The sequence below is a fragment of the Caretta caretta genome, chromosome 3, assembly GCF_965140235.1.
Source record: "Caretta caretta isolate rCarCar2 chromosome 3, rCarCar1.hap1, whole genome shotgun sequence".
NCBI lineage: Eukaryota > Metazoa > Chordata > Testudines > Cheloniidae > Caretta > Caretta caretta.
In genome coordinates, this window is record NC_134208.1 from 171,499,904 (window position 1) to 171,524,485 (window position 24,582).

General features: G+C 40.0%; 1 protein-coding gene across 6 annotated transcripts in view; it reads left to right on the forward strand.

Moving 5' to 3' along the window:
• Window positions 1–24,582, forward strand: part of EML4 (EMAP like 4) — a 252,082-nt gene that overhangs the window by 175,675 nt on the left and 51,825 nt on the right. For all 6 annotated transcript variants that reach the window (XM_048843029.2, XM_048843026.2, XM_048843028.2 and 3 more), the window contains 5 exons: window positions 10,911–11,034; window positions 15,955–16,104; window positions 17,512–17,581; window positions 19,002–19,112; window positions 24,190–24,285. In XM_048843029.2, coding sequence (XP_048698986.1) covers window positions 10,911–11,034; window positions 15,955–16,104; window positions 17,512–17,581; window positions 19,002–19,112; window positions 24,190–24,285 — 551 coding nt within the window. The remainder of the gene's footprint in view (window positions 1–10,910; window positions 11,035–15,954; window positions 16,105–17,511; window positions 17,582–19,001; window positions 19,113–24,189; window positions 24,286–24,582) is intronic.

Consider the following 24,582-nt stretch of genomic DNA (forward strand, 5'->3'; position numbering starts at 1 on the left):
TACTCCTTTTCTTTTTGCGAATACAGACTAACACGGCTGTTCCTCTGAAACCAGTCTTTAAACAGGAATTTAAGTTCTCACTGTGGGTGTTTGTTTGTAAATGCCTGGAGACAATACTGTGTGTTAAATTATGGAAGCATGAACACAAGATTTTCATAAAAGGTTCATTTTTATTACCTTAACATCTGTGGATAGCCAGTATGGTTTTGTCTTTGTAAAGTGTACATGATAACAAGTATATTGAAAAAAATCAATTAAACATATGACTTGTTTGGAATAATTATCTAAACAGTTTGTCAGACCAGTTGCAGCCTGTGTCAACACAAAAATATAATTAATACATATCTCTGGTAAAATAAGTGCAGTTCTAGTCTGGCTACTTGGAAATAATTCTCATTGATGGTCCATGCTTTTGACAACTTTAAGCCAAATTCTCTACTGGTGTAAATGGGCAAAATTCCAGTGAGGTAAGTGGAGCTGCATCCATTTACACAAGCAGAGAATTTGGACTACTATTTTTATATGCATTTTGGCATTGTAGTTTTGATACTTGCTTTATTACAATGAAACTAAGTTGAGTCACTTTGTATTCTTGAGAAGGCAAAACTTGTATGCATGGGTTAATTTCCTTTGGACCCAGTAACTACTACTCATTACTTATAGGAATAATTGGTGCAATATTGCAAAATTATCATTTTCAGTGACCTATGCCCTTTGGTCACTTTTATGCTATCTTTCAGTTGTGTTCAGAATATTATGAAAATCTTGCTTCACTTGATTCCAGTGTTGGGAAGTTCTACTTTGGGGACTAAAGGCTGCTTGAAATTCAAGTTAAATGAATTCTTGATGTTTCAGACAGCTGACTGGAGTACATTAAAAGTGGCAAATGCATCATGAAATCATAATTCTTTGAAGTCAGAGGACTTAATAAATTTGGTTTACTGGAATCTACTTTGACTGCTAGTTAGACAACAAGAAAACAAAGTACTATAAATCAACAATAAAAGTTGTTGCTGATTAATAAAGTTAACTGCCTTAAATTAAATATGTCACACAAGCAGTAGAACAGCAGCTTTAACAACTCAAGTGTAACTAGCTCGTGATTCAGATATTCATGTACACTGATTCATCTGTCAGATTAGTCAAAGGATTTTGGTTTCGAATGAATAGAATACTTAAATTCAAGTATTCACCTCATCAAATGACTGAACAATCACCTCATAAAACAGGTGTGTCAAATTTGTTAGTATTATGATCTTTTTGTCATTTACATAGAGTAGGATCTTGAGGTACAGTCACTCCGTTTGAATGATCTATTTGCGTTCCTTAGCTGGTTATTAGATTTCTTTGTACACTGGTAAATGCAAATACAGTAAAAGCTGTATTATCCGGCACTTTGCCAACTGGAAAGCTCTATAAACTGCCATTTCTGATCTTCATTGAAAATCCAGTTTATAGTCCGGTTGGCGCGTGGACGGCAGTCTCCCTACCTGGCTCCGGATGGCTTCCCAGAAACGGTGACATGTCCCTGCTCTCTTAGGTGGAGGAACAGCCATGAGGGGTTCGGCGTGAGGGAGGAGGTGCGGGGCACGGACTCTGGAAGGGTGTTTGGGTGTGGAAGGGGGCTCGGGACATGGGGTTGGGGCACAAAGGGAGGTGTGGGATGCCGTATCCGGGTGGTGGTCACCTCAGGCGGCTCCCCACAAGTGGTGATATTTCCCTGCGGGTGCTGCCCCAGCCAATGGGAACTGCCGAGCCAGCGCTCAGGTTGGGGCAGGGGCAGAGCACAGAGCTGCGTAGCCGTGCCTCTAACTAGGAGCAGCAGGGACATGTCGCCACTTGCAGGGATCCACCCGAGGTGAGCGCTGCCCGGCTCTGGCACCCTGCACCCCCTCCTGCACCCCAACCCCCTACCCCGAACTCCCTTCCAGAGCCCATGCCCCGCACCTCCTCCCTCACTCCGAACCCCTCATGGCTGTTCATCCACTTAAGAGAGCCAGCAAGGAGAGCCTTACACCCCCTCCCACACCCAAACTCCCTCCCAGTTAATTAAGAGGAGTGTTTTACTTATTGGCACACTCCATTTTCCCGACATGTCGGTTAACAAAGCTTTTACTGTATTAAATTATGGTAAATGTAAATTTTGTCAGCCTGAAAGTGTTATAATTTCTGTTACGGTACTATGGTATTATTTATATAGTATCATAAATATGTGTGGTGCTTTACAGACAAATACAATGACAAGATCTTTCGGTAGTGAGTTTGCAAGCTAAATTAATGCAGTTATTTAGTATGTTTTAAGATTTCATTGCTCTGTGATTTGTTAGAGGTCATGATGCCACAGAGGCTAGCATAGTGGTTCATCTTGGTTGTTAAGATCATAATTTTTCTTTTGTCTCAGTGACTGAGTTGGTCTTCCTTCAAGTCTAGTTAGGCTTGTCACAATATCTCCAGGTCTTGTAATTACTGGTGTTTTCAGGGCCCCAGTTTTATTCCACAGAATTTCAATCAATCCTAAGAATCCTTTGAATTCAGTAGGAGCTTCCTCAGGTCTGTATTCACTAGATAGGTGACTTGCCAGTTCTCAGACTTAGTTGTTTGGTTCTGGGAGGAAACCTTGACTAACTACACTTTATTTCTAACATTATCCATGCTCGTTCTGTCTTTTTCATAACTGGAAATAGACTTTTTGTTGTTTCCAATCTTTGTTCTCTGACTGTAGTTTTATTATTTATTTTTTGTGTACACCTATGTAGTTGAAACCCTGAGAAAGATCTGGACCCTGTCCTCAGAGTTTACTATTTAAATTACGCTTTTGGCTCTCGTCCTTGATTGCACATTTCTAGGTCTTGTGCATCTTCTAAAATGCTTTTGTATTAATCATAGAATATCAGGATTGGAAGAGACCTCGGGAGGTCATCTAGTCCAGCCCCCTGCTCAAAGCAGGGCCAATCCCCAATTTTTGTCCCAGATCCCTAAATGGCCCCCTCAAGGATTGAACTCACAACCCTGGGTTTAGCAGGCCAATGCTCAAACCACTGAGCTATCCCATCTATCTATCTATCTATTTATCTATCTATGTAGAATACTGAAATCTACTGCTGTTGCTACTATGAAATTATCTGCTCTCTCCTACCTTTCTTGTTCTCCAAGAAAAGAGTTTCTTTCAATTTGAAGTGAATGGACAACCTGTCATTGACTTCAATAAGAGCAGATCTGGGTCCACTGTTAGTACCCATAGTTGTACTATTTAAGTTTGTCACAATTCTGTTATTTTTTACTTGACAATTCTGGGGATCATTAAATAAACCAGTGAATGAGAAAGGAATACATTTTTAATAAAATAAATTGGACAGCTTCTGCAGTGAGCTGCTTTACACAGCCATGTGGTGCTCCCAACCCCCTCCTTCAAGGCACATTTCCAAATTCCTGTGTTCATAATACTGTCCCTTGTGAGGGAGCGTCTCTAAATTATAATCTTCTACAAACATATCTCTACATCTTTTCTCTTAAAGAAAAACAAATTAACTCTTATATATTAACAGCTATCTAATAATACATGCATTACTTTCTCAACCCACGTAGTACATTTCCATAAACCCAATGTGTCAATTACCTAGAAAGGAGAGGTTACCAGCACATCATTCTCGAGTGAGTCTTTATCACTCAGTTTAGTCAAATACTCCTTCTCCGGGCAGGTTAACAAGTCTCTGTGTCTTTCAGGGTGTTAAATCTCCCACTCTGATTTTCTCAATATCAACTTTTCATTAGAGTCTGAGTTGTTCTCCTGTTTCTTGACAGTTTCTCCGTTGTGCGTTGATGGTAAAGGATCAGTCAGATGGGAAATACCAGAGTCCATATCTACTGTCAGTGTGTTGGAACTTTCGTAAATCCCTTCAATAACGTCAAAATGTGTCCCATTGGTCTGTCTGTCAACTACATAAAACCTTGGATGCAGCTGTTCTTTGATGATAACCTTTTGGCCCCAAGTATTAGATTCCTCAGGCACACTCTCTCACCTGGGTTAAGAAATGGGAGATCCCATAAGGGCCTTTTTGTCAAAATATTTCTGCTTCCACTTCTGATTTTCTTTCATCTTCCCTATGGTTTCATTGTTATGAGATTTCAGCAGGTTATCAGTAATTGGTAATTTAGATCTAATCCTTCTTCCTGCTAACAGCTGAGCTGGAGAAAAGCCATTCTCCAGAGGTGTACTTTGGTAAACCAGTAATGCTGCATACAAATCACCCCCACTGTCAAAAGTCTTTTCATAAGGTTCTTTGCTGTCTGTATAGACCTTTTCACAAGTCCATTTGATTGGGTATTTTAGACTTGATGTTTTGTGATTGAAAATCGCAATCTATGGCAAATTGCCTACAATCTGAACTGGAAAATTGCAGTCATAGAATCATAGAATATCAGGGTTGGAAGGGACCCCAGAAGGTCATCTAGTCCAACCCCCTGCTCGAAGCAGGACCAATTCCCAGTTAAATCATCCCAGCCAGGGCTTTGTCAAGCCTGACCTTAAAAACCTCTAAGAAAGGAGATTCTACCACCTCCCTAGGTAACGCATTCCAGTGTTTCACCACCCTCATAGTGAAAAAGTTTTTCCTAATATCCAATCTAAACCTCCCCCACTGCAACTTGAGACCATTACTCCTCGTTCTGTCATCTGCTACCATTGAGAACAGTCTAGAGCCATCCTCTTTGGAACCCCCTTGCAGGTAGTTGAAAGCAGCTATCAAATCCCCCCTCATTCTTCTCTTCTGCAGACTAAACAATCCCAGCTCCCTCAGCCTGTCCTCATAAGTCATGTGTTCCAGACCCCTAATCATTTTTGTTGCCCTTCGCTGGACTCTCTCCAATTTATCCACATCCTTCTTGTAGTGTGGGGCCCAAAACTGGACACAGTACTCCAGATGAGGCCTCACCAATGTCGAATAGAGGGGAATGATCACGTCCCTCGATCTGCTCGCTATGCCCCTACTTATACATCCCAAAATGCCATTGGCCTTCTTGGCAACAAGGGCACACTGCTGACTCATATCCAGCTTCTCATCCACTGTGACCCCTAGGTCCTTTTCCGCAGAACTGCTGCCTAGCCATTCGGCCCCTAGTCTGTAGCGGTGCATTGGATTCTTCCGTCCTGCACTTAGACCCTGCACTTATCCCTATTGAACCTCATCAGATTTCTTTTGGCCCAATCCTCCAATTTGTCTAGGTCCTTCTGTATCCTATCCTATCCCTCCCCTCCAGCGTATCTACCACTCCTCCCAGTTTAGTATCATCCGCAAATTTGCTGAGAGTGCAATCTACACCATCCTCCAGATCATTTATGAAGATATTGAACAAAACCAGCCCCAGGACCGACTTGACACCGGCTGCCAACTAGACATGGAGCCATTGATCACTACCCGTTGAGCCCGACAATCTAGCCAGCTTTCTACCCACCTTATAGTGCATTCATCCAGCCCATACTTCCTTAACTTGCTGACAAGAATACTGTGGGAGACCGTGTCAAAAGCTTTGCTAAAGTCAAGAAACAATACATCCACTGCTTTCCCTTCATTCACAGAACCAGTAATCTCATCATAAAAGGCGATTAGATTAGTCAGGCATGACCTTCCCTTGGTGAATCCATGCTGGCTGTTCCTGATCATTTCCTCTCATGCAAATGCTTCAGGATTGATTCTTTGAGGACCTGCTCCATGATTTTTCCAGGGACTGAGGTGAGGCTGACTGGCCTGTAGTTCCCAGGATCCTCCTTCTTCCCTTTTTTAAAGATTGGCACTACATTAGCCTTTTTCCAGTCCATTATATCTAAGGACTTCATGTGGAATTCTATGTCTGGAGAAGATTCCCTTCATGCTCTCACTGACTTACTACTAGTACTGTGCAGTGTGCAAATGTCTGGAGACCAAGAATAATAATTTGTGACTACTAAATAATCCTTTGATTGCCAGTTAAATAAATCAATGCCAACCTACTCATAAGGCCTGTGTGTAAATGGATGAGGTTTCAGGGTCTGCTTGTTGTCATGCTTGTATTTCAAGTAGAAAAGCAGTTTCCTACCACATTAGTAGTGATGTGATTGATCCGCAGCCAATACAACACATCTTGTGCTTGTTCTTTGCACTTCTCAATTCCCAAATGACCCTCATGGATCTTCCATAGCATTTCTTTTTGGAGGCTCATTGGAATTACAACCTTACTGCCCTTGGAAATCACTGCATCTATCACGGTAATTTCATGTCTGCAGTTCCAATAGTCTCTTATACTTGGACAGCAACTACTTATTTCTTTTATTATTAATTCTTTAATTATCACTTCTTTAAGGATTCCCAACGATTCCTCTTTCTCCATTTCCTCTCTTATTTGTTGCAGTTTCCTGTTAGCTATGGGAATTGACTTTACAATCAGATCTACATAGGCTTGCATCTCTGTCTATAAAGTCTTCTCTGGTTTCGTGGGAGCCACTGCTCTGAAAAATGCATCTTCAGTGAACATGAATTTACCATGCGCGTAAGTCACAACCAAATCATAGTTTTGCAGCTTTATCATCATTCTTTGAATCCTTATGGTATAGTCATTTAGCGGTTTTCTAAATAATGCTATCAGGCGCTTGTGGTCTGTTTCAATGTCCACAGTCTGTCCATAAATATACTTATTGAATCTCTCACAGGCAAACAAAATTCCTAAAAGTTCCTTTTCAATCTGTGCATATCTGGTTTCTGCCTCAAGTCAGTGATTTGGCTGCATATGCCACTGGTTGCCAGCAATCCTTATGCTTCTGTAAAATCACTGCACCTAACCCACACTGTGAAGCATGTGCTGAGATTTTAATAGGCTTTTCTGGTGCATAGAGCTTCAATAGTGGTTCTTGTATCAGTTGTTGTTTTAAACCTTCCCATGATTCCTCCTGTTCTGCATCCCAATACCATTCATTTTTATTCTCTAGGAGTTTTCTCAGAGTTGTTGCTTTGGTAGATCGATAGTTAACCATTCCCAGGAACCACTGGACATCTTTCTTTGACTGGGGACATGGCATCATTTCAATGGCTGAAATCTTCTTTGTATCAGGTTTTACACCTTGGTTGGAAATAATGTCCCCAACAAAAGTCAGTTCTGTAACCCCTAAAGCACATTTCTCTCTATTTAGTTTGAGGTTTGCATCTCTAGTTGCACCCAGGACTTCCCAAAGTCTACTATCATGCTCCTTTTTTGTTGAGTCACAGATGACGATGTCATTCATTGTGGTGTCAACGTCATTCATATGTTTTTAGATCATATGTATGGTTTTGTGGTACACTTCTGGTGCTGAAGCTATGCTGAAGGGTAACCATAAGAATCTATCTTCCAAATGGGGTTAAATGTGCATAGCTTTGAACTTTCTCTGGTTGATTTTAGCTGTCAAAACCCCGAGGATGCATTTGTTTTACTGAAATATCAAGTATTTGCAAATTGAACCATAATCTCTTTTCTGCTTGGTAGTTTTTAAATGTTCTCTTTTTATAGCCTTGTTGAGGTCTCTAGGATCTAAGCATATGCGTAGCTGGCCATCACGTTTCTCTATGATGACAAGGGAGCTCACCCATTCTGTTGGCTCCTCAATTTTTTGTATTACTTGCGTTGCTTCCATCCTTGCAAGCTCAGCCTTGAGTTTATCACAGAATGCAAATGGCACCTTTCTACATGGATAGATAACTGGAGGGACCTGCTTGTTTATCCGGATTATATGTTCACCCTGCAAGCAAACCCAACCATTGAAGCAGGTCATGATATTCCCAAAAGAGTGCCTCATAGCCAGGTTCAGTATGATCTTGTAGTGAGGGCACCCCTTTTACCAGACTGAGTTTCTCACATGCAGCCAGGCCTAAAATTGGTGTCACCTCCTTTGGCACTACAATGAAAGGGAACCTGTACATTGTTTTTATGGTTGATGCTAGCAATGTACCTCTCTTTCACCCGTATATTTGTTCCAGAATAACCAGTTACTTGTATTTTTGTTGGTTCCAGTCTTGATTTTCTGTTGAGCCTCTGATAATCTTGTTCAGACAGAATATTAACCTGAGCTCCTGTGTCCAGTTTCAGTGGAATAATTGTTCCATTCTCTGTCATAGGCAGTATCCGATCTCTCTCATCAGGCCTTATAGATCCGAGTACATCTATGAAAAACTCCTCAAGATTGTCTTTAACTGAATATACTTGACTTTTCTGCATTTGGGATCTACAGCATTTTGCAAAATGATTATTCTTCCCACATTTATGACAGAGTTTCCCAAAGGCAACACATTGTATGGGACCATGTTGTGATCCACATCTTCCACATAACCATCTGTACCCCGTCTTCTCCCTAGCAGTGGTTTTCATAGCAAGTGGTTTCACTCTTTGATTTGACCTATTCTGGCTATATTCTTTAGTACTTAGTACATGGATAACCCCTTCTCGATGAATTCAGCTCTTTGGTTTGTGCTTCTACTGCCCTGCATACTTGGGGAGCCTTTTCTAAAATTAAATCCCCTTTAACGAGCAATCTCTCTCTTAACACATTGTCTTTAATGCCACAAATGATTCTGTCTCTGACCAGAGACTCTGGCCACTCAGCAAAGTCACAAGCATGGGCAGGACCGGCTGGGGGCTAGCCTCCCCCAACCAACGGTTCGCCCACTGCCTATGGTCACAGATTTTACTGAATTTCCTTAATTCTGTGACACATTGCTCTATGGTGTCATCAGTTTTTTGCATGCATGTGAAAAAATTGTCTCTCTCAAATGTTTCATTCTTTTTTGGCATGCAGTGCTTCTCAAATTTAGTCAGTAAAAATATAAATACAGAAGAAATTTAACTTCATGCTTTCACCTTCTTTAAACTTAGTTATAAATATCCAGTGCATCCTACCAAAAACATGCAAAAAGATAGATGATTTCCCTTTATCATTTTTCTCCTCTGCCGCTATGGCTGTTAAATACAATTGAAATCCCTGTCTGAATTATTTTCCAGTTCTCTACAACATTGCCTGACAATTGCAGACGGGAAGGAGGTTGCAACACATCCATTTTTTGGCTTCCACCAACCCCCTTCTTAAACTAGTCAAGCTACTATTGTGCTCACGAAATAAAGTACATGCAAACGCTTCTGTGCCTGATGCTTCACCTGTTTCTCTGGTGCCTCCCTTTGTCTCTGCTTTCAGTTGAAAACACAGGAGTTAACGTCGCAATCACTGCAGTTTCCTTCTCATTACTTCTGACACCTTGTAATGATCCTGGGGTTAATTAAATAGCAAACCAGTGGATGAGAAAGGAATAAAACTTTAATAAAACAAACTGGACAGCTTCTGAAGTGAGCTGCTAGACACAGCCATGTGGTGTTCCCAACCCCAACCTTCAAGGTACATCTCCAGATTCCTCTGTTCATAATACTGTCCCTTAAGAGCGAGCATCTCTAAATTATAATCTTCTACAAACATCTCTACAAGAATATTCTACATTGCAATCTGAAAGGCAGTGACCTTGCCTCTCATCTTTAAGAATGATTTATAAACATTGCTTGGTCACTTAGAAACTCAAGACAAGCCTTTTATTTCTTACCAAGAGATTTTTAAAAATTAATCAAATATATTAATTTCGAATTGGCAATATTAATCAATTCAGATGTCATTATGCCACTTCTCAGTGCCATAGTGCTAATCCATCAACACTGAATAGCTGTGCTTCCACTCTTCCCCTATTTGTCAGCAAGCTGGTTCAACTGACTGCTGCAATCTCTGAGTTATCATATTAACTATTAGGATTTTCAAATATCATACTCAGAAACATCTGGGAGTTCTGCTGTTGGTGGAAGTTAAACTGTGGGGGTGGGTGGGGTTTTTGTTTATATCTAATCAAATTTGTATATTTAAGACTGAAATATTACACTACATTTTTTAGTTTATGATCGTGATATTCACCATTGACATTAATTACTGTTAAAGGGGAAAGATACTGAAAATAGGCCGTAAATTGAACCATAATAAATAAATCATTTAGGTTAGGGCCTGTTTCTCAATTGCACTAGGGCCCCTGACACTGCTCTTAACACAGCCAGAGTGGTGTACAGTGCTTCATAGTGTAACTCAGAATCAGGTCCTTGATATATTTTAAACTTCATCAGAAATTGTAATTGGCACATTGTGTGGAAAGGACTCCACTGGGACCATGGCTTTACCTAGTGGTCACAGCAAGGGAACCTTGAAGCAGGATTACTGTCTGTTACTGACTCGCTGTGCCATCTTGGGCAAACCATTTAGCGTCTCTGTACATCAGTTCCTACGTATGAAAAATGGTCCTCAAAGAGGAGCTGTGAGGCTTAATTCATTGTGTGGTAAAACCATTCTGAGATCCGTTCATGAATACATGCTATGGAAGTGCACATTATTTGTCGCTGAGATATTTTCAATATAGTGATAGTACTGTTAGGAACAGTTTTCTATTCGTTTCTACTGAATGTTCAAATTATTTGAGTGATTTTAATGATGTCCACTTGACACACTTTTTTAAAAAAAATCTATTTTAAGATAGTGACGTTTGGTAAATATTGTTTGTGATAATTCAACTTTAGATTTTGTGATAACTTTGAAATTTGGTATCATGAGGTATTTGTATGTATAAAATGTTACATGCATAGTTTATCCAAAGAGTTACCACAAAGGCATTTATGGTAGCAGTAACTGTACATGCATATTGTGTAAGTATAATTTTTCAGTACACAAATTTTACAGATCTTGTCCTTTATCAAACCCACATTTTGTAAGATAATAATCATAATACTGTAAATATATTCTTTGAGTCTCTCTTAGCTTAGTATTGAGGAATTCATTAAAATTGAACACAGAAAGTAAAATCATTGCAATTAATATTTTTTTGTTTCAACAGAGGGAGAGTATATTAAGATGTTCATGCGGGGTCGACCAATCACAATGTTCATTCCTTCTGATGTAGAAAATTATGATGACATTAGGACAGAACTGCCTCCTGAGAAGTTAAAACTGGAGTGGATGTATCCTTAAATATTTGCTTTTCCTCTTTTGTGATTTTTCTTTAAAAATCTAATCTCATGTTTTTTCTTATAATTATGGAATTTGCTTAAATCAGAAAAATTAATTTTCCTTGACAAAACAGTTTTTTTAAGTTTACTGGCACTAAAGAGCCATAAAGATAGACTTCATAAATTTCCATGCACTGAGCAGTCACACCATATATTCCTGTATTTATTTTTCTATTGGAACTAATTACATCTTTATTTTAACTAGGAAAAAAAGGAAAACTTCTCAAAATTGTTTCATTAGAATATTATTTCCAAAAAGCAAGATTTTGATTTCAGACACATTCACGTACACTCTTTGTAATGGACCATTGTGAGACTTTTTCTCTTGGTTTTTAGGAGGTTTTGATGAGGTGAAAGGTGCTGAATAAAACCCCTAAATCTTCTGCTATTTATCCACAAAGCAGGTAGAGAACGAGCCACAGAGTGAAAATTTCCCCATATTTGCACCACCAATGCACTTGAACTCTCAAATGAAGGGACTTGTCTCTAGGGGCTGGTCTGCATTATGAAATGGTATTGTGTTTGTATTTGATTGTGAGGAATGAAGTTAGGTGACATGATGCTGATCACAATTTTACATCAGTGTAAACTAGGACAGTTTATTTGCAGCATCATGGGGTTAGTCTGTTGTGGGAAATGATGCTGAACGTGATTTGTCCTGATCTGCACTGACTCACCCGTAAAAGTTGTGGTCAGCATTGTGTAAGCTAATTTGATTCTTCTCCATTGTATCCACATTGAGCAGACAAACTTCTAGGGCATACTTCAGTCCAATAATTGGTTGCTCTGCTGACAATGCCCAAACTACCAATCATGCTAGTGGCATTGATGATGTGAGCGACGGTCAGGTTGTCTGCTAGGGATCAAGATGAAAGGACCCTGTGTCCTAGTACTACTGTCTATAGACATTCTGTCATTAGATGTGTTATCTTAGCAAAGTAAATTAAAACTACTCATTCTTTCCTTTTGTCCTGCTGAGTAATAGATAGTGTAAAGGCTGAGAATATCAGTGCTTCGGAAAGGAGAAGCTGTGGAACCTACATCCACTGTAGCCGTGAGGTTATAAAGAGGGAGCAATCAAGTCCAGAGAGAGAGAAAGACACCATAGGGCAAGCAACCGAAGGAAGGGGCACCAGACTGGTTGAGAGCTAATCCCCAGATGAACCACAAAGAGGCACCCCCCAGCGGATGAGTAGAGAAATTTGTACCAGTGCCTCTAAGAGGCAAAGCTTCCCCACTTGCAACCACCAATTCTGTGTATAACAAAAAAGAAAACCATTAGCAAGGGGGGAGAGAACAGCATTAATGTTGGGAAAACACAGCAACAATGATTCAAAAGTATGCAAACAATAAGTAAACCCACACACACACACACAGTATTTGGGGGCAGTGTTCTTTGCATCAGTTTCCAATCTTGCTGAGAGAGAGTCCAGTGGACAAATATCTCTTTAACCCACCACTCCCCTTTCCCTCCACTGTTTTATCTGCCAAAATTTGTAGCTTTCCACTGATAGCTTCTGCTGTAAAACACCTGTTTACACCATCAGGGTTCAATGCCCGATCTGCTAAGTCCCTAACGGTGTTCTCGGTCAGTGATTCCCAAACTTTAACAACCTATGAACCCCTTTCACTAAAATGTCAAGTCTCGTGAACCCCCTCCTAAAAATGAATATTTCCAGGGATTTTCTCCTTTACCTGAGTATAAATTATAAAAGCAGTGATCTTGGAAATATAAAATTTGTTTTTATGGCATACTTATTACACACTATTTATTATTTATCATTACAGTATTTTATTACATTATGAAAACAGCAACACTCTTCCAAGATCTCACTTTCGTAGCTTGTATCACTTTGAATAATCCTGTTATAAGACAAGGATTCTGTGTTTCATCAAGGAGTATCAGATGTGAAACAGTATGAAAGTATTTAAGAAGCCAACTCAGAGTTCCTCCTACACAAACGTTCAGGTCTGGAGCAGTCCAGGCAAACAACGCAGGTTACAACAAAGCTTAAACTTGTTCTTCATAATAATTTTAAAAACAATACTAGCTGCCTATTTAATTTTAAAAACAGCAAAAAATATCCACCTCCCTTTCTATTTCTTATAAGGAGTCTTGATGTTTAAATCTCCTTACTGTGATAGATATGCTTGCTTTGATCTGCTTGGAAGTCCCAAGGGAGAGCTCTGTCCGCCATTAGGGAATTTTTTCCCGAGAACCCCCTGTAACATTTTGCGAATCCCCAGGGATTCACGAACCCCAGTTTGGGAACCACTGGTCTAGGCTGAACATTCAAAGGTGTCAATCCAAATAAACCTTTATCATTATGCTCCTTTACTACACTTGACAACAAAGATCTACTCTTCCCCAAGAAACTGCATTTAGAACACAACTCTTCATACTGTGGTAAAGAGATAATGTTATGATTGGTCTGTCACCATCAATTCTGGAAGTTCGCTGCTAGTCACTTCCCTATTGTTAGGATTTTCACTAATGCCATCAACAGACAAAATTTCCCTTATCTGTTAATTTCCTTTCCCCATCTCTAGCTGTCTGGTTGGACAAAATACTATTGCTGGGAATGTTTGATATACTGTGGCAAAGTAAATTTAATGGGTAAAGACATTTCTTTTTTAGTTTTCATAATTTAGCAACCTCATCTAAACAGTATGCCTGTCCACTAGGAAGAGAGCTCAGGCTGCCAGTTGAAGACATCACCTCTCTCCTCCTAAGGTACAGCCACAGTTGTTATCCAGCCTAGCAGCCCTCTGGTTTTATTTTTTTAAGGAAGGGCTGGTGGTAGGGCATTCTCTGTGCAGGATCTTTGACTATGAATTTCACTTCCTGCCTGCTTAGTTGAGCAGAGCCCATTTTTGGAGGCTTTCAGGGCAACACTGGAAGAGTTTCTTAAGGTACATCTACACTGCAATTATAGGCGCCGATTTCGTGGGTGCTCCAGGGCTGGAGCACCTATGGGGGTGTTCTGCACCCACCAGCAGCTCCCCGCCCTGCCCCCCAGCTCACCTCCGCCTCCTCTCCTGAGTGCACTGCGTCCCGCTTCTCGCCCCTCCCTCCCAGTGCTTGCCGCCACGAAACAGCTGTCTCACGCGGCAAGCGCTGGGGGGGAGGGGGAACGCAGTGTGCTCAGGGAATAGGCGGGGCTGGCATGGAGATTTGGGGAGGGGTCCGATGGGGCCGGAAGGGAGCAAAGTTGGGGCGGGGACTTTGGGGAAGGGGTTGGAATAGGGGCAGGGAACGGGCGGGGAAGGGGTGGAGTTGGGGCAGGGCCAGGGCAGGGGGGGTGTGAACACCCACCGGTGCCAGGGAAAGTTGGCGCCTATGACTGCAATAAAAAAAATAGCAGTACCAAGTTTCAGAGACCGAGTCAATTCACTCAGGCGCAAGTGGCTTTGGCTGTGGGGCTAAAAATTGCAGTGTAGATATACAGGCTCAGGCTGGAGCCCAGTCTCTGAGGCTACATCTACACTACAGCCGGGATCAACACTCTGAGATCGATCCACCAGTGGTTGATTTAGCAGGTCTAGTGAAGACCCACCAAATCGACAGCAGATCGCTCCCTAGTCGACCCCTGTACTCTACCCCCGACGAGAAGATAAGGTAAGTAGACAGGAGAGTTTCCGCCGTTGACCCCTTGCGGCGTAGACCCCATGGTAACTCAACCTAAGGTATGTCGATTCCAGCAGCGTTACTCATGTAGCTGGAGTTGTGTAGCATAGGTAGACCTACCATGGTAGTGGAGATGTAGCCTGAGACTCACCTCTGGGTTTCCCAAGCCTGAACATCTACACTGCAATTTTTAGCCTGACAGTCCAAGCCCTGACAGCCCAAGTCAGCTCACCTGGGCTAGCTATGGCTGTGCCATGGGTCTTTTATTGCAGTGTATTCTCCCTACTTTCCTGTGGGATACCAGGTGCTGAGGTGGGAAGTTGTCATTGACAGCAGGGTGATAGTGGGGAAGGTATTTTAGTAAATCTGTTTTTAAGGTTTTATAGATGTTATTTTATATTCTGGTAAAGTTAGTGTTTGTAATTGTATGTAATGAGCCTAAGGATTGAAACGGGAGCAGATAGGTACATTAAATAAACATAACCTCCTTACACAGGACACCAAGCAGCTATATGGTAACTAGGTTTAAGCACTACTGAACTAGGTTGGATTTGAAATCGGTAAAGGCTCTGTATCCACTGATCAGCACGGGTCCCTCCCCCCTCCACCGTATCTCCCACACCCCTCAACTTAATATGGATTGGGTAAATGTACCTATCTAGTCCTATCTTGTTCTTTGGTCTTATTTTTTAACGACCTTTTTATATTTAAATTTCCATTTCCCAAATGGTGGAGCTGCTTTGCAGTATCTTGCCTTTTTCTGAGGAGCATTTGGAATTTTCACACACTTGTTTTAAGAGGCCCAGTGGAACTGATACACTTGTACTCTGGAATGCAAAAGTACAAAGTCTGCTGTCTGACGCAATTCTGTTGCTGTGAAACACGTTAAGGCGGTACAGTGAGTGCTCTTATTACCTAATGAAATTTCACATTTACACTTTATAAACTGACACTGTTTCATGCTTCATACTTCTGCATATTTTTATGTATGCTTTCTTTTTCTGTTAATGGGAACAACTGACAGCATATTGGTTTCCTGAACTCTTCTGCATGTGCAATATTTTTTGTTAAAGCTACATATTGGTGCAAATGTAATGCTCCTTGATGAGGATAATGTCTGGTTCAGAGGTTCACAAGGGAAATTAAAAAGGAAAAGGTATTAACATTTGAGAACTCCACAGGGAAGCCTTTCTAAACTGATCCTCATACGCTATTTTATTTAAAACCTTGACTTTTTAAAAAAGATATGGGTATCGTGGAAGAGATTGTCGAGCCAATGTATATCTCCTTCCTACCGGGGAAATAGTATATTTCATAGCATCAATAGTGGTATTATTTAACTATGAAGAGAGAACTCAGCGACACTACTTGGGTCATACAGACTGTGTTAAATGGTTGGTATATAACAACTGGTTATAAATGCCTGCTTGTGTGACTATACCATAATTTATTGTGATACAACTTCATATTCATTTAATATCCTCCAACTGAAGGGGCATTTGTTGCTTTATTATTATTTTGTCATCTTTGTCATTTTTATTATTTTCCATCACAGCAGTGCTTGGAGGCCCTGATTAGAGCTCCACTGTATTAAGCACTGTACAAACACATGACAACAAGACAGTCCCTGCCTCAGAGAGTTTAGTCTTGGATTTAAACAGAAAGTGATGGGAATACACAGATGTGGGGGAGCAGTGTACTAGAGGCAGGAATAGCAGCATAAACTAGTCAGAATACTGGTCAGAGTTGTCATCAGCCCAGCCAAAGCCAGGTGGGAGTGATTTGCAGACGTTATGGCAAAGATAGGTTTTAAGGAGGATTTACAAAAGTATGAAGTTGGGTAGTGGCTTTGCAAACTTTGAAAGGGGGTTATTCCTAAGGATTAATGGATAGCCTGGGAGTCAGCACAAAGATGCTCATGTGGAAAGCAGGCAGTCAAGGCCAGTATCCTTAGCAGAAGAAAGGCAATGGTTGACTTTAATTAGATGTTCTATTGGAGAAGTAATGTAGGTTTATCTGGTGGAAGGCCATAAAGGTGAGAAGGATGTTCGATGTGTTGGTGAAGTGGTCTTTCTGTCTGTACAGACAACAAAATATGTTGTCTAGACCCTTATTGTTTTGTGACTTATTTACTGTAATCACTTCCTATGGCCTTGATGCCTCCAATCTTGCCCCCTTTACATTCAGTCACGATGTTGTGCTGGACTGATTTTCCTGATCCATCATTCTGACCACATCAACCCTCTGTTTGCCTTCCTCCACTGGCTCTCTCATCTTACAGATGTTACAGAGAAAGTGGATGAGAACTAAGTCAAAGATGACACCCAGATTATTGGCCTCAGATTCAGGCAGTATGCTTTCAAATTACAGTATCTGGGGTGTTTTACAGCTGCTAGAAAGCAATATAACATGCACATGAACAAACAGTGGCTTATACCAATCTATCCTTCTACACTAAGGATTTTCACCAGTGTGGCTATCTTTAGATAACACATACCTGAAGTAGTATGACTCAAAAATTGTCAAGACTGTCTCATTGAAAGTCTGTGGGACTTATGATCCTAAGTTAAGTCATTTTTGAAAATAAAACGTAGGCTCCTAAGTCACTTAAGCACTTTAGAAAATTTTACCCAAAATCTTTTCTTTGCTCCTGTGTGCATATTTTGTGTGAAACGTCTGTTCACACAGATAAAAGGACTACAAAATTGCATCTCACTTTGAAGAGCTGTAATGGCAAAAGCAGGGCATTAGAATGTGGAATATCCCTAACAAATATCTTCCATGTTGACATTATTTCTTAGCCTTGCAGTTCATCCAGACAAAATTAGGATTGCCACAGGACAGCTAGCTGGAGTGGATAAAGATGGAAGGGTGAGTAATAGAGCTGCTGAGGAATAGTATCTTGTTTGAAAATCAGGATAAAACATACATACTTCATTCTTTTCATCCCTCGATCCTCTATTTATGATTTGTGTGTGTGTTACATTTAGATAAATATTTATTTTTCCTGTTTTTTAAGGTGATTGTGAATTCCTCTAGCATAAGAAAATGAATACAAATCAAGTACACAACTGCACATTATAAAGAGCAGAAGTTTATAAAGCCTTTTTTCGTGTGGTATGCATCACATATTTCTGCTTCTCTTTCCCACACAAATGTGGAATTTGCAATCCGTGCAAGAGGGCCATAGGATTTCCACACTTATTCTAGTCAGTCTTCTCCCCAAGGGAAAGAGATTCTGACTCAAACTAGAGGCCCCCATGTACTCTTATGGCCTCAAGGAAAAGGAAACCTGACTTCATGAGCTAAGCAAGCCTTGAGGGTTTGGCAAGCTGTACAGTAAGTTCACCCAGCTGAGTGAGAGTACCCATAACCAGTCCTGCGTATGGCTGTTAAACTGGTCTGTTGGAATTTAAATGATCAGTTCATCTTTACTGAGTTAATATAGCTAGTATGACATACAGTAGAATTTTATAATGAACGTGGTCCAAGTAGTAAATGCACTGTAAATAAGACCAATACTTAGACTTTGCAATTCATCCCATTTTGCTGCAAAGAATAATTGTGATTTTATTGTTGGTATTGTTTACAGTTAAGATTTCCATTGCACGGCTGTTGAAGTAATCCTTTTAGAATTGTTTTCTGTCAACATCATGATTTATTATCTTTTTGTGGTGAATACTGACTTTATTCTTAAGCTATACTAAGCCATCGTGGGCTGTGGCCTTGTCAAATATGTGAAATCAAGCAGGTTTGGGCCTGGATATCACTTGGATGGAACATCACCATGGAAAAAGCTGCAGCAGGAAGCGGGGTGTAGGTGATTCAGTCCTGTCTAACCTGAGTCAATTCTGAAGCATTAACCTGATTCGATTCTAGGATGCACTGCATGGCACTGCATGTGCCATTTTTGGTATGAGATAAAACCCAGGTCGTGTGTGTGTGTGTGATCAGGATATTGGCCAAATTTCAGCTTAGGTATTTTACATTTTGCCCTGCATTTTAAATTGGACAACGCTGCTCTGTTTCCATCCCAGAGGTGATAGGTAAAGCAGTCGCTATACAGAAGTCTGTAAATCTTGCCTAGAATCCTTTGAGATTAAAGGTGCTATATAAATGTAAGGTGTTAATGTATAATTATTTATCTTCACTTCAGTCAATATTTACTTTACAGGTCAATAATTCGTGGTGTTGACATCAACAGAAGTCAGTATCTGCTTAATGTAAGATTAAATCTGCATGTGACATTTTAGCCTTCAGTAACAGTTTTTATCAAATTGCTTTTACTTAGCCTTTGCAGCCCCATGTTAGAGTATGGGACTCAGTGAGCCTGATGACACTGCAGGTTATTGGCCTCGGCACTTTCGAGCGTGGAGTGGGGTGTCTGGATTTTTCAAAAGCAGTAAGAAAAAAATTGCATTTTTTTAATAATTTACCATACTGTATGTAAGTCAGACAGAAACACCTGTAGGTGTTATATGTACTGTGGTTTTCTAGCTGAACTATCTTGGGACTGAAGCATGTTTGGAAAGTTAAATACATTGCATTAAAACAACTTAGGGCAATGAAAATAGTTCTAGGAAAACCCCCAGAAAGTTACACATGTAAAATAGTGGCAGCAGAATAGTACAACCAATAAACAGTTTACGAGAAATACGTAGAATAGAAATTGAGAAGGCCGTACTGCATTTCTGTTTCAACACATGTTGAAAGATTTGTTTCTGTTAGGAAGTTCATGAAGATGAATCTTGGCAAGTTCTGATGCAAAGTATTTATTTTCTCTCTGCGTCGTACTAGAGTTTCATCCTAGGACAGGAAACAATAAACGCCTTGGTTGCACTTCCGTCTGCTTAAGAAATAATATCTTATCAGCTCCTCTTAATGGCAAGCATAAAGGTTTTAAAAATTTAGACCAAATACGAGCAATCTTGTTATCTAGGCCATCAAAAGCTTGTGACCAGAAAAATTGTTAGTAACTTTATCAAGCTGTTTCATTTTGTTAATTTTGACTATTATATAAAACAAATATAGATTTTGCTAAAATCATTTGTCCAGCCTGCCCTGCATTTTTTAATGGAAAAAGTCTTATCAAATCTGCTGAATATGGAGAAAATATTAAACTCTGGAATATGTTTCATTTCAAAATCATAATTTTGCTTCCCATAAGATTTGCCAGATATGCATACATTAATCGTTAGTTTCCTTTAAGTACACCCGCCCTGAAAAATTTGTCCCAAGCAGTGATTCTCACATGGATATTGACCCCACTGGTTGAGAATCAAATACAGTATAATTCTGTGCCTTGTAGATGGGGAAATGAAGGGGAATAGAAGATGTTGCTGTCCTGCTCAATCTGGTATCCCCTCTCCCCATACCTTCCCACTTCAACACCATCTCTGTTCATGGAAGAGGAAGCCAGCTACCATCACCTGAGGATAGAGTACAGTTGGGTTGGGAGGAGAAGGGAGAAGTGCTATCCAATAGCAGCTCCTCCTTTCTCACACTGCAGCCCATTGATCACCCAGCACCCGCATCAGGCCTCATATTGCTGCAAGCAGCTCATGGCAACCAGTCCCCACCCATCAGCAGTCCCTGCCCTGCTCTACCTCCTCTCCACCAGGCTTCTGACCCAGTGCCCCATTTGTTTCCATCAGGTTTTCCCCATCCTCAGCAATTGAAATCAGCTGTGGTTTCTTTGCAATTGCACAATTCTTTGTGACTGTAAAAGACTGTGGAATGTGGATAATTCATGGCAAGAAGCCATGCCTAGGTTTTGTATCTTAGCTGGGAAAACTCTGATAAATACTGAACTAAAAGAATGAACAACTCCCTGTTCCAAGTAACCTTTCATTCTCTCATGCCATACCTCTTCTTCAGGCAAAGGCCTGTGCAAAAATATAGACCTTTTGGTGTACCTTGCCAGATCAGTGAGGAAAGTGACTTCTAAAGTCCTGTGTCAGGGTGGTTTCTCAGCTGTAGCCAGATCTAAACAAAGTTTGAAAGGGTTTCCAGTAATCGGAAATCCAGAAAATGGAAGAATTTCCTTGTCATAATCTTCCTCAAAGAGGACATAGCAATAATTTGCCAGATTATCAATATTATGAGGCAGTTTCTTGAATAGAAGAAATAACAATTGATTGCTTGAGAGATGTTAGCACTTTGGCCTTGCTTAGGGAGGTATTGATTGTGTCTATCAAGAGTAGAGTCGATGTCCCACCAGTAGGAATGTATTTCTCAAATTGCAGCCCAAAACTTCCCAATAGCTCAGCAGAACCTTACGGAGTGAGTCTGGCTGAATCAAAGAAGCTAATCAGAGACGACTTTGTTTACTTCATAAGAAACAATTCTATATCAGGGTGAGACAAACACAATCTGATCTATAAAGTGGATAGAACATTCCTCACAGTGAGAAGCACTCATGTGGGTGTATGTAGAGGTGGATCAAATTAATCAGATGGTCTACTAACCAGAATGATGCTTTTGATCGGGACTTCCTAGATGATGATATGCTGGAGAAGAGTGTTCTTTGCTTCCATCATGGCCATGGCATAAGACTTCAAAATTCTTTGTCATGATTGATAAAATCCCAAAATGTCGTTTTTGTCATCTGCATTGTACCTCTCCCAGCATGTTTAATCTGTTGCAGATCATCTGAATACCTAAGTGAGCTGCTCAGAAGATTAGGAGGGAAGGTGTGTGTGTGAAACACCGCAGGAGTAATGATGATAAAACATAATCAGAAAATCACGACATGCTATTAACAGTTGCCCATCTGTTGCATAATATTCTCCTCCAGAGATTTCAGAAACCTGATTGGGTCCATTAATCTCAGGGTGGCACAATAAAAAAGATTCCCTACCCGGAAGGTGGTGCTTAACCTCAAAGTAAATGAAGTTCATGCCCTTACTCTAGCCAAGTATAATCTGCACTCCTCCAGCCTCAAGTCACCAGTACTATATCTAAAATAAAATCCAGAGTGCAACCAGCTTTGTGTAAATCTGTGAACCACCTGTGACTTTTCTGTGGTTGTCAGAGGCCAGGACATCTTGAGTCAACCAAGAAGAGTCATTGTTTTCGTGGACATAATTCATCCAGGATCATTAGCCTCAGTGACTCTAAGACTAAGTTGATTCCATGGTCAAATTTGGGAACTCAGCCAGGAAATCCTAGATACAGAGGGTGGGCTGTAAACAACTACTTAGTCCCATGTTTATCTTGTTCTATGACACTTACACTAGTTGACCATGTTGAAACATACCCAATTTTGAGGAGATGATCTGCGTTTAAGATTACAAGCAGTAAGCACAGCCACTCCACCACCCCAGCCAGCCTGTGCCTCAGATTGAATTTAGTATCTCTTAGGCGATATCTGGGCTAATTCTTCAGTATCACAGCAAGTTTTCAGTAATATATGCAAAGTTAGGATGTCATTCATTCCTTGTCATTAAACTGCAGAAGCTGTTGTGGAAGGTCCCTGCCAACCAGTGCTCTGCATTCTGAGATTATTCCCCATTTGAAACCAGGGGCTGATATCCAATTCCAGACACCTAGTCTAGTCCTCAGTGGTTTATTCTTTCATATCTACCATTGTCCATCATTACGGCAATCGAGGGACCTAGGGCTCCAAATTACTTCTTCCCTTCAGGCCTTTCATATTATCATCCAGTTAGATCATCCATCATAATGTGGTTTTTAAATGAGCACACCTGCCATAAGTGTGTATGAATAAGGACCTCCTGGTAGGGTGCCAAAGCCATATGTAGGGCAGTAAAGATGCCATCTCCCTTTATCCCCAATTAAAAGAAAAAATCTTCCACAATTAAGAAATTAAATAAATAAAACAAGATTAAATTGGTGCTTAGTTATGCTGCTAAAATTATTATTGTTAATTATGTTTGAGCTGTGCCCTCAAGAAGTGACAAAAAAAAACTTTGCTGTTAAAAAGAATAAATATTCACCTTCCCCAGCATATTATAGAAACAAAATAGTACAGTTTAAGGCAACACCATTATTTCCTCCAGCTCGTTAGAGCACACAATTATAGCCCACAGAGCTGTATCAATGCAATTTCAATGTCATACATTCATCGCCTCTAAAAGACCTCTCTTATACCTCTAAAAGTTTTCAGTCTTATTTTCTAAGAAGTAGAGAAAATGCCATCAAAAAAATCTTAGAAGAACAGTAAGGGCCAGCATCCATTTTTGTTAGTGCCATTTTGCAGCTACACTTAGACCAATTAGGGCTACATTTTCAGGTTAGCCATAATAATCTAACAACACATAATTTAAAAACCAGCATTTTACATCCCAAACATAGCTGTCATATGGTGCCTTATAGGGACAATAAGCAGGAAATACCCTAGGGCCATAGTTTTCTACAGATCCCACTAATCCCAATAAGAGCAGCTCATGTAACCAAAGCAAGAATAAGGCCTCTTAGTTTAGTTTTGTACACTTAGCATTCCGTTTCAAATTCACTTTTAAAGGGAAATTGTACTGTCATTTAAGGTTAAAATTTCAGCCACCTGAAAATTGTCATAATCTGTTAGTGAATGTAGGTAGGACTCTAGGAACCACATTTAAAAGAAAAAGAAGGTCCCAAATCTGTTCACCAATGGGTACTTAAATGCCTGCTTTTTATATGGTACTACAATAATACCCCCCCCACACCCCCCATGTTCATTTGTAAATACTGCATATTTTTGCCCCAAGGATCCTGGGCCTGTCTTTTAAAATTTGTCCCTAACTATGTTATCATTGATTCTTTTTATTCAGTAACTTCTTGTTGTAAAACATTTAAACTGTTTACAGTATGTAAAACTTAAATGCTAAGCTGCCGCCTATTGCAGAGGGAGAACAGACATTTAAATTTGATACCTAGACATGCTCTTACTTTAATAATGTATTCTGTGCTTCAGTTTTCCTATCTGCAAAATGGAGCTTCTAACAGTTATTGCTGTGAGGTCTAAATTGGCTATGTATACATAGCTTTGAAAATATAAAACATGATATATATGCTAAGTGTTAATATTATTGTCACAATTAAAGAAATGAACCAAGAAAGTTACATGTCCCAAATGAAACAGACAAGAAAAATATTTTCCAAATGGGAAGGGACAAGTGTGGTAGATGACAAAACATTTTGTATTTTATGCAAACAATAGGGTTAAAAAGGTATTAAAAGGTGGTGGTGAGGGAGACTTGACAATGCCTGCTTTCAAAGTCTACCAGAATACCATCTAAAGTGTGGTTCATTTGTTTATTGGGAAATGATGATAAGCTGAATTTAGATTTCACAGTTCCAAGTATAAAGGAAAATATCCAAATATATTAAACTTTTGCTTATTCACATAGACACAATATTTATTTGTGCATTCTAGTGATTTTGTAATATACTACTGCTGTGTTTGGTTTTAAATCATACCTTATCCTATTTTAAAATGTGATATGACAACACTGTCTATGGCTTTCTTTTTAAAGGATTCAGGTTCTCATTTGTGTGTGATTGATGACTCTAACGAGCACATGTTGACTGTATGGGACTGGCAGCGGAAATCAAAGGTAGCAGAGATAAAGGTAAATAGGACACTTTGCTTAAGCAAATATTCTGAGATATAATTTATACAGCACATGTGCAGTTTATTCTCATGTGGCTATCTATGTATGCATCTGGTGCACTGAGAGGCACAAATCCAAAGGCAATCTTCTATCATCCGAGAAGCCCCAGTGCATAGTATAACTCCACCACACACTATTTGTTCTTGATTTTATATATGGGAATATGAATATTTCAACATTTTTTTAAAATAAAATTTTAAAGGGTTTCAAGTATAAAGACCATTAAAAGCAAAGTGACTCCTTAGGGGGAGAAAA